Source organism: Fulmarus glacialis, unplaced genomic scaffold (assembly GCF_000690835.1).
Source record: "Fulmarus glacialis isolate BGI_N327 unplaced genomic scaffold, ASM69083v1 scaffold722, whole genome shotgun sequence".
NCBI classification, from domain to species: Eukaryota; Metazoa; Chordata; class Aves; order Procellariiformes; family Procellariidae; genus Fulmarus; species Fulmarus glacialis.
In genome coordinates, this window is record NW_009195723.1 from 58474 (window position 1) to 69595 (window position 11122).

Genomic DNA, 11122 nt, shown 5'->3' on the forward strand with positions numbered 1-11122 from the left:
AACAGCTCAGAATATGTTCACGAAAATGAAATCACTGCCTTAAGTGGCTTAGCTAATGGGAACTTTTCTTTTCTAAAGCATTAAATGTGGCCTCCCAAGTGTGATCATTCCATGAGCCCAAATGTCAGCTTCCAGTCACTAGCTGGCATTCGAAACAAGTTTTCCCACTTATTGTAAAAGAGCGGTTATCTGCTGGCTAACTCCCCTTGAAATCCTGAGATAACTCGCAGACTCCAGACACAGTCCCACTTCTCTCACGCTCCTAATCCTGAAAGTACAGATAGTTCACCAACGGGAAAAAAGGCAGCCTGAGAACTTTTAAAAAAACATAAAAATAAAGAAAGAATGAGGCCAATTTTCACCTATCACTATGATCTCTAAATTGCCTTTAATAAGCTTCTGCAATAAAACAGGGAGCCTGGATTGTGGGCTGCTCGTCTGCGAAGGAGACAGCTCTATCTCCACGCCGTGGCTTCTGCCTCCGTCCCGGGCATATTAACTTCATTTATCTCCTCCCACAGTCTGAAGGAGAAATAACCAGCTCCTGATTTCAGCACCTGCCCTTTATCTCTCTGTTTATGCAGAAGTCTTCTAAAAGGCTAATTACTCAGCTTGGACTTTCCCTGCCTTCCACAGTACACGGCTAAAAGCATACGCTTAAAATAATGTTAATTATATTGTTTGTCTCCAGTCAGATTGCTCCAGGACTGGAAGGAAAATACGAGTTAGATGCCCCATTTCCCAATAATTATTTGCTAAGAAAACGCAGGATATCTTTCCTAACACACGTACAAAAAAAAAAAATATGTATATATGACCTACTGCTAACACACATGCTCACTTTTCATCCCATGTTGCTTCCCACAGTGAAAGGGAGCAGGAGTACCAGGGTGTGCTACAAAACTGATAAGCACCATTATGCAGATCAGGATCGTGGCTCTAAGTGCTGTTATTTTTAGTTGACGTTTATTCATGTTTGAACTATGGTCTAAGCAACAGACTCAAGATCTGAATACATGTAACGCCTCTTGAATGCTCACTTCCTCGACAAAGGCCGAGATAAGCAACTTGAAAACATTCACTGTATTTATCTGTGCGTACATTAGGTACTTATAAATAAGAAAAAAACCACCATTGAGCTGCAGGGAAGCAAGCGAGTAAAAGCTTCAGTTCTCATTTTTCCAAATCATAACCTCTTCATGTTTCAACCGCCTCCCTCAGAGTGCTTCAGCTGAAGATGGTAATTTCTAGGAGGTAGGAGTAATATCTCTGCGGGGTCTCTTGTACTTTAGAGCACTTCAGTATGTTATGGCAAAAGGCAAGACTGGCTTGAAAATTAATTAGCAATTAACTGCAAAGCTGATCTAAATTCTCAGGAATAAACTCCACAGCTTTGCATGTCGTAATTACGTGTAGGTCACGTCAACCCAGACGCAACAGACCCATAATTCCTCCACACATTGTCCAAGCTGGCCAGGCACAAGCCAACTCCTATCCAGAAGCCACTTCTCTGAATTGGCTGTGCCCAAACCAGCCTGCGTTAGAAAAATATCCTTTCATCAGGCAATATTAGTTGGTCTACGCAGCTAGACAGCTTCCAGCTCGCAGATGTGAGCTTAGCGACGCGAACAGCCACGGAGCCTACTGTGCAGGCAAAGCGACTGCGGGTAGGGCTGCTCCCACCCATCCAGACATGCCCAGAGAGTGTCATTAAAGACATGTGGATTAAAGCTTTCTCCTTTATTTAGCTGCTGAAATTCCTCAGAGTTGCCAGAGTTATTGTGTAACTATATCTTTAGTCTGATCTTAATATGATTTTGTTGAGCTTTAGAATAGCTTCCCCTGAAAACCTCTGAGACCGAAGTGGGAAGACCTGAGGAGACTCCTAGGAGAGAGGTACAAGGACAGAGGGCATGAAGACTCACAAGGTCATTTCTATAGGAGGGAATCACGTGCTGCTCATCATTACTGTCTGTGCAAAGAAAGGATGTTATTTGCATTTACAAATTAATGCATGACATTACAGATACCAAAGTCAGTGCCACCAACTTTTTTCCATGCAGGAGTAACCTGCTCTGGCCAAACTGCTGCTCAGCAAAAGGATTTTGAAAAAAATGATAAAATCCAGTAGGTGAAAGCGGGCAGTGCCAGACTGACTGTGTTCACTTGGTAACCCTGCCCCCAAACTCAAGTCCTTCGGAGGAAAGGTAAGCGCTCCAAGTCACACTATAAGCATCCTTAAAATTGGAAGTACTCGACTGCTTGGTGAGGACTTACAGAGCTTGGCACTTGTCAAAAAATTTTGATCTGTTGATTTAAGTGGCAATATAAACATGTCATTTTGAATGCTGTATATCATTAATGCAGAAAATTTAAACTTGATGGGATTTCACTCCAGAAACAACATTTCTTTAAATCGTGGCCCAACATGCAAGTCAATCCAGCACACTAAGTAACTGATAAAACCTTCTTCTTTTTGTAAGCAGCGAATTTATTTAGCGATGGCTCTATGTCTCTGTAGCCTCTTAACATAAGGGCTTTTAATTATCTGCACGTAAGAATAAGTTGTCATAGAAAATGCAAAAGGTCCAGTGTTTCTCTGTATTCACAGCATCACAGTGGAGCAAGGACACAACCTGAAGGGCTGGATTTGGATCCAACAACTCCTCTGGTGTTACTTAGGCTACTCCTGTACTGCGGCTCAGGACTCAGACTTTAGACCAATCTCTCCCGAAGTAATTCAGTCCGAGTGACTAAATATGTGCCATCTCAGGGACACAGGGAACTGTAGGAAAGACATTAGTATATGCAGCCAGCTAGACAATTCCCACTGGGTGTTTTAAAATTACCAAGGTATAAATAAATTACCAGCCATCGCCAATGGCCGTGTGTACTCAGTGTGCCTTATCAGATGATATTTTCCTAAAATTATCACAAAAGAAGTGAATCGTGAGAAGATGCTCCTGCTCTCTTATCATGGAGTAGGAACAAAAATGGTTCTGCAGAAAGCAGACAGTATTTAAAATACACTTGGCATAATGGAGAAGAAAATTCATCATGTGTTTAAAAAACACATATAACTCCCATTTGCTTACTTACCTACTTACACAGATTTCATTATTGCAGTATTTAAATACCACACAGCCATTAATGGATTTTAGCCTCACAAAACCTGTCAAGTTGGTAAATCCCTCATAAGATTTGAGAGATTCTCAGAAGAGAACGAAGGGGTCTGCTCAGGATTATACAGAAAGTTCATTATCATGCTGACCAGACTTACAGGTTCTGAACTGATTTTCAGTAGGTTGGTTAATTCTTAACTGAAGTCCCAGAAATTTATCTTTGTAGCATTTTATATAGACCCAGATGGAGGTGCAGAGCACTAGAGAAAGAAGACTAAGTTAACAAAAAACAAAAAACAAAAAAACAGACAAAAGGGAAAAAAAAATCAAAGTTTGGTTACAGCTTAACTAAACAACGGATGGAGAGGTGTGATTGCATCTTCGAGATATGATGAAGAAAACCTTAGCCTCAGCAAACGTTAATTCCTCCACACGCTTCAATTTAATAACTAATCAAAAAACTCATCCAAACAGTTAGCACAAATTAGGGATTTAAATTAAAACAGACACATATGGCAATCCACAATGCAATCCCTTATCTGCCGCTCTTGATAGGAGAAATGATGTTTTGACGTTATGGATATAAAGGGTATGTATGTAATTGATTGGAACAGTACACGTTAATTGATGAGGTCTTGAGCACTTACTCTCAGCCTGTCTTTGGGCAAAGCAACAGCTCCTTGCTTGATGATTTCCAGAACTCGCTCCACTGACAGCTCAGCTCCAGCTTGCTCTAATCGCGAGCTGAAAAAGCTGATCACCTGGAATGAAAAATCAGAACACAGAAATAAATAGAAAAGAAGAGATCTTTGTATCAATTTACACACGAAGCTGTCATCTTCTTTCCCTGGATCAATGTATCTGTACTTTGTAAAGAATAATCATGTTATTGCTTGTGTCGCAGCCAGGGAGATCTTGTTAATGTCAAATTAGCACAATTATCAGTATTCTCCTGCAGTCATTTTTAACGGATAGATGATTTTACAATTTAACACACACAGCTGAATTAATAAATCTACATTTTCAAGTACCGTGCACTGACATATGCTTATATTTCTATCTGTCAGTACTTCTGCACGTCAGGATTTTCGAGGCCTTCCAGTCTAGTTTTTGTATTTTGGGCTAGAAATTTACTTTCATTTTCAAGCACTAAAGTAAAATCCTTACCGTTTCAATGACTCCTGGATAGAAGGCTTTAAGACAACTATTAAATATCTCAATACAACTACAAGAGTCTACATGACTTGCCTGGGGATTTTGTAGCATCCAAAGCCACAGCAGTTGGAAGAGGGGGGGGGAAGCCCACAAAGCTCCTCTCCTCCCCAAATTAACCACCCGAAGCCCCCCATGTATCTTCTCCATCACGGATTCCAGGCCCAAGGACCTGTATGTTCCCTTTCAATGCTCTCATCCTCCATGCATCTCCCTGGTGAGGCCAAGCTGCTTTTCACCATATTTCCCTCCCCACCCCCTTTCTGTGACCCAGCTGGTCCTTGTTAGCTAGAACACAGTTAGGTCAGGCTTTAACTTTTATCCCTCTCCAAGCTCAGTAGGTCACACCAGAAGCAGACATCCCACCGGCAGTTCTCCATGTGGGACATCAGAAAACCTTCATTTCTATAGCTCCTTTCATCCAAAAAGAGCACACTTTGCAAACCCCATCCCTTATCCCAGAGGAACTCATCAGTCACGCAGGGGATCCGAAACTCAAAACAACGCAAAAAGAGTACGGGGCAAAATTTCAACACCTACTTAGAGTCCTTTGAAAGTACCACAAGATGGTCAGAGCCACTTGGTAGAGCCCATGCACACGTGAGCACCCAGCTACCCCTTGGCTGGAGCCACGCACAGCTTCCACGCACTGCACGTGTCAGTTCCCCGACATCTCGTAGGCTTTGGACATCTCTCCTCTGAAAAGCACTAATGTCCTCTTGTATCTGAATCCCAACCTCCAGCACATCGAGTAATCTTTTTTAATTCTCCCAAGTAGAAGGGGGGAAAAGTGTATTATACGACAAAATCTCTGCTGAGCTCTCTTTGTTCTGTAGTGAGACACAGCTGGAGCCAGAAACCATTACCCTAATTATGCCTCCCAGCTCAGCTGCTGTTAATAAAACAAAGACAGCTGATGGCTTGATTACTGTGAGATTCAAATTTGTTGTTCCTCTCTTGTGATCCCCGAAACCCTAGCCCTTGTTTTGAGCAGGTAGATTTGCTGGATCGCAGAGCAATTTTCTCTAGAAACTGAAGCACCAAGCGAGATAGAGACAGATGACAGTTGCTGGAAGTTGCTTTTTGGGGTTGTTGTGGTCTGTTGGGTTTTTTTTTTGGTTCTGTTTTGTTTTAAACAACAGATGTGTGGAAATCAGTCAAGAGAAAATTCAGGTTTAACCTTCTGTGCTGTCCTTACGATTATCTCCATACTTGAATAAAAGGGAGAATTTCATTGCCTCTGGCAGATGTGGCAGGTAGGTTTTTACATTCTTACAGATAAGGACCCGCTGTAGAGCTGTGATCTCTGATCCCTGAAAAAAAACAGGAGTAGGAAGATGTGCTGAGTTCATAAGCAAAGGAGCTGGAGGGAGGAATCAGAAATTACAGAGGAAAATGGCAAGAAACAGCTTGCGCAAAGAGCGCGAGGACCTCGGCGTGAGGCTGACATGGTTTTGGCATAGAGTCTGGGACAAATTGCTGGTAGAGAATACACAGCTCATAGAGGAACGAGCAAGTTGCCCACAAACTTCGAAAGAAAAAAACCCATCTTCCTGCACTTCAAGACTCCTCTGTTGTCAGTAATCGCTGGTGAAACCTATCCTCGCCCAGGGCAGGCTCACCCAGAGAATCCATCCCACTAGTGCTGCCTTGTTAGCTCAAGTTCTGCTAAACCACAACAAAAGCAAAATTTAATATTCGGCTTTTAATCAAAAGGATAAAATACTATCATAATGCATACGCATAAAAAACTGAATGAAGCTCACAGATACTACCTGAATTCTGGCATTTCCTATTTTGGAAAGTCAAAGCCTCCAATCTTAACATGTTTTTAAAAGACTTTTATGTTTTTGTGGTAAAGGTACTAATCTTGGTTGAGTTATATTTCACAAAGAACAAAAGTGCGATAGGCTTCCAGTATTTTCCGGCTTTGTCAGCATTTCACAGAACCTTGAATGGCTATTTTTGGTACGCAGTGGAAGACTGAAATGAAAAATATCTACTTAAATAATACTAATTATCTCTAAGCATTATTTGCCTTACTACTTCAGACAATATAGAATTGGAGTAATTCTTGATAGGAACCCTGATAGTACAGTACCCCAATGAGATACTCAGGTACCCAACAAGTACCTCAATGAAATAAGAAAAAAAAAAGGCGGGGGAAGGGAGGGAGAAGAAGGGAAAAAAAAAAAAAGATGAGTTATATAGAGGAGATCCTACAAGAGGCATTTGCTTATTAGCATTAGATCAGCAATAAAACCAAAAAGCATCCAGCACGACATCCCTACTGCCCAAGCTCCCGTCCCTTCTGAAGCAGACGGTCTAACACTTTACCTAGTAACCTGCCCAAATATAAAAATATAAAAGCTTAACATAATATTAAGGAAGAGTAGCCTTCTCCTTTGAAAGAGCTTTAATTATCTTCCACACATAAGTAACAGAGCCGCATTTAAAATAATAATGAAAATTAACAGATTTCAACTCCTTGTCCACTTAAGAAAACAAACCAGAAAAAGCAAACTGGCTGGATAATATTAAAGGAGTTTCAAGTTTTAGCACATGCTTTAAAACCCAATGCTGAGCATATTACTGTAATGTATAGAAAAAAGCAAATCTCCAGGCAAACGAACTAGACTGAGAGATGGACTTCTTTTTTCCTTATGGTATACATTTTTTGATATTCTGAAAATTATTTTTCTCATTAATTATTTGGGCAACTGGTCTAAGAAAACAGAGAATAACTGCAAAGACTGCTTAAGAAGAAGAATAACAAGAAACTTAACGAGTTGCTGTGAATTACTCGTATCCAAGTCATGCTGCGTGCTGAAAGGCCCTCTCCATGTGAGGAACATAACCCGTTTTAAAAAGCTCTTTCTCCAATCTGGCTTCCATATTAACAGAGATTAAAAGGCACGTCTAATCCTGGATTAGACAACCCCTCATCAGGAATATCTTATCAGCGTCCAGATAAAATGGTGTATCTACAGCTCCTTGCCCTGAGCAGAGAGCCTGATTCTGGTTGTGCAAGCTACCCAACCATGCGGTGCGAGGGGTATGCAGCGACATGGCTTGGTCACCATCAGCTCAGGGATTTCCAGGCTTTGTATTAATATACCATTAATACACTCAAGATCTCTAAATAAAAACTGTTTTCTATAGTGATTTCCAAAATTGGTTTTCATAAAGCTTTTCCATTTAAGAGGTCAATTTTCCCTAAGAGACTCATCTTTAGTCCTTTTGTTTTCTAAACAATAAATTTACAAAGTATTTCCAGAGATGAAAAGTGCTGCAAGAAAGCTAGAATGATTTAAAAGAGACATTGTAGTTTTTGGACTTTTTTTTTTAAGATTATGAGGGAATAACCACAACGTCTATTATTTCACCCATCTATTGTTTTCAATAGGGCTGAAAGGCTGAAGTAAAGAAATATTTCTATTTACTAGAGCATGCACCAAGCAGCAGAGCTATCAAGGACAACATGTTTTCTCCACTTGGATTCTTTCAGTGGATGCTGAAGTGCTGCGATGCCCCAGCCCATTCACAGCCAGTGCCGCAGCCTAACTAACTAACACTACAGCTCCTCGCTTTCTCCATAGCTAAAAATAACAGCGCGATTCACTGCCGCCTCCTCTGCCCGCGACTGTCAAGGTTAACTCTGCAAAAGAGAAAAAAAATAACTTGGCACCAAATGAAAAAGTTCTGATTCCTTTTTTGTCTTTTTTTTTTTCCTTTGGAAGGTGATGAAAAGAGAAAGACGCACATTTTGACATCGGCTATTTTACGTTTCCAGCCGTTTTCACCGCTGGCAGAGTAACACGCTGTACTGACGGCACACTGAAAGGAGAAGAAAAGGAGAAAACAAACCTCTTGTCATAAAGTACCGCAGGATTAGCACTTCAGCTAAGTATCTTCCTTAGGAAAACATAAATCACAGCTATGTTCAGCAGCCGATAGCCATACCCTCTGTCCTGGAGCAAAAGTGAGGCAAAGCCAACCCTCGCTGATTTAAGAAGGGACGAAACTGCTTCAGGTGATTCAGTAGCAGGAGAAACACAAAAGGTTTATCAGCAAACTTAAGTACTGAAGTTTTTCAGATTCACCTTGAAACTAGGAGCATGTTCAAAGACACATGAACTTTTCAAGGTACTCTGCTCTTCTTATCTCCCCATTCCTAGCAAAGAAAGTGGGTAGGAGTGGGGAGAAAAAAAAAAGAAAAGAGGGGGGAAAAAAAAAAAAAATCACTTAAAGTATTTAGCCAGCAGTAACTAGCTGCTAAGTAACTAGGATCAAGGTTTTTCATGGGTATTTTAAGGAAAACCATGAAAGATCAGTTCTCATGTTCACTGCAAGTCCTGCAGGTCTTGAAATAGGAGTTGCTATGCCAGAGCCAAGCCAACTCAACTGATTTTAAAATCTAGCAGGGAAATATCTTCAGAGGATTAAATTCCTAGTAGGAAATTGCATCAATCAAATCCTTTGCATCACTAAACCATTGCTCCCGACCTCCTGATTTCTATCAGACTATTTTGCAAACAAAATTCTAGCAGCTCCTAGCTAAGCCTGTTCAACCACACGATATCTATCACTAGCTCATAGGAAGTAGGAAAGTAATGGAATCCAGCGAGTTCTCACGATCGCCATGAACCAAACTCATCTTTAGGAATTGCTAATGAAGAGTCTCCACCATTTGAGGTTGCTGACCAAATTATAGACCACCTCTGAAATGGAGGCATGTAGATAGTTCACAGCTGAAACATTTCTGCAGGAGGCCAGAGCAGGAACCATAGCATTCCTCTTTGTTCACCATCCAGAGGAAGAATATCCCATTTAGCTAAACAAGATGCACAATATCCTATTAAGATGACTTTCTAAAATGCAAAGTAAATTAATAGGAAACAGAAGGTATTTTGATTTCAGTTTCTTCTGTACAGCATTAACTGTTCCCATATGTTCCCAATCAGCTGGCAATGGTGATTTTTAGCTTATTTATAAAAACCCAGCGGCAGGTAAGTAGTTTTCAATAAAATAGTGTTCTATACACCTACCCGTTTTTTTGCCTCAAGTATGAAGCACACAGAGGTTATGTGTTATCTCCAGAGTAACCTGCATGGTCCCAAACGTGAAGCAAAGTCCTTAGTTACTGTGACTAAGTGTGTCCCACAGCTAACCTGGGCAATTGCCGCTCTGGTCTGAGGAGCTGGTGGGGCTGCAGAGCCATCCCCATATTCACGTGTGCCTACAGACATGTCTGCTCTGTCCTCTGCCCCAGTGTCATCCTGCCAAAGGTCTGCTATCCAGAGGTCTCCAACGTTGAAGACCCTGGAAACCTACCACAGTGCTTCGTTATTATTAACATTAGAAAGTCTGTCCTTATGACCTGTGAATCCACGAATACGTGAAACAGGTTATTCCCTTTCCCTTCACAGCAGTGTTTTATTTGAAAAATAGCACATGACCTTTAGCCTTCCTTTGGCTAATCAGCACCCGTTCTATTTGTCCTTAGAGGTCCCGTTTTCTACAGCTCTTGCTTCTCCCTAGAATTTCTTCCATGGTGCCTAAACCCAGAGTAATCCAGCTAAGAAGTCACTAGCATGAGTAGGCTTAGAGGACACCTCTGGGCTATTCTCCCTTTGCATACCCACACAGGACTGCAGCAGATGCCTCCTTCCTCCTTCCATTTGCACCATCAACTACATCTTCTCAGTACATTTTCCAACTCATTTTGCATCCACATTTTAGCATTTTCACCTCTTCCGTGCTTCCTATTTGATTTATGAGAACATTATATGCAGCAGAGTAAAACCAGTAACTATTAAAGTCAAGATATGTCATATCCATTTTATACATTCTTGACAAAGCAACCTGGCAACTGTTTTAGTGTCCAAAAATCATTATAGATTGCACATATTCTGTATGTTGTTCAGATTTCTTCAATATAGAACATTACCATGCTGTCTAATAGTATTTCCATATGAAATACAAATCTGGACTAGAGTTTAGGATCAGAAAACCTTACACCTAATGTAAGGAGGATTTGGAATGACCCAGAACATAAAATGCACCTTCTGCTTGTGTGGACCTCTAGTGGCATCTGATGATGGAAATTACACTCATACTTCCACTACAGTGTGGGTGGAGATAATCTAAATGTACTTTGCTGTTTAATGACTAGAAAAAGTACCGATGGAGAGAATCAGGATGCAGCACAGCCTCTGCAGACATGCTTTGGGGTCTTCAGAAAGATAACTTCTCCTCCCCACCCTTCCATTACCAAAAGCTGCAACATCTACCATTTACACCTACGGTTCACATGCTTTGGGCCACCAAATTACATTGAGCATGGCAGCCTGAAACCCAGCATGGCTCCCTGATACATGGGAAGTTGGTGGATCCATCCTCCTCTGAATAACCAGCCTTGGCCACACGAAAAGCCCGGTCAGCTCACTATTCTGCCTCTGACAGTAGGCTGGGATGGATGCTTAAATAAGAATATCAGAGCAGGTCAAGAATAGGGAGATCCTCCCCATGAATACACCCTCCCAGCTTCCAGCAACACACAGTTTAGGAATTTATTGACCCAAATCTTTAAAGATTTTTTTCTCCCTCCATGATTTTCTGACTCCTTTTGGAGCACACAAACATTTCAGACATTCACAACGTCCTGTGGCCATGAGGATGGAGCTCCCACCTCCATCACTGCAGAGAAAAGCCTGAGCAAAGTCTGGGAGCCAGGAATTCATTTTGGTTCTTCTCAGACACTGCCCAGATGGTTCCAGACAAGCTCC

The 11122-nt window shown here is 41.3% G+C and overlaps 1 protein-coding gene across 1 annotated transcript in view; it reads right to left on the reverse strand.

Moving 5' to 3' along the window:
- DYM (dymeclin) overlaps positions 1-11122 on the reverse strand; it is a 136333-nt gene that overhangs the window by 26479 nt on the left and 98732 nt on the right. The window contains exon 9 of the mRNA XM_009588166.1: positions 3770-3883. Within this exon, the coding sequence (XP_009586461.1) occupies positions 3770-3883 (114 nt within the window). The remainder of the gene's footprint in view (positions 1-3769; positions 3884-11122) is intronic.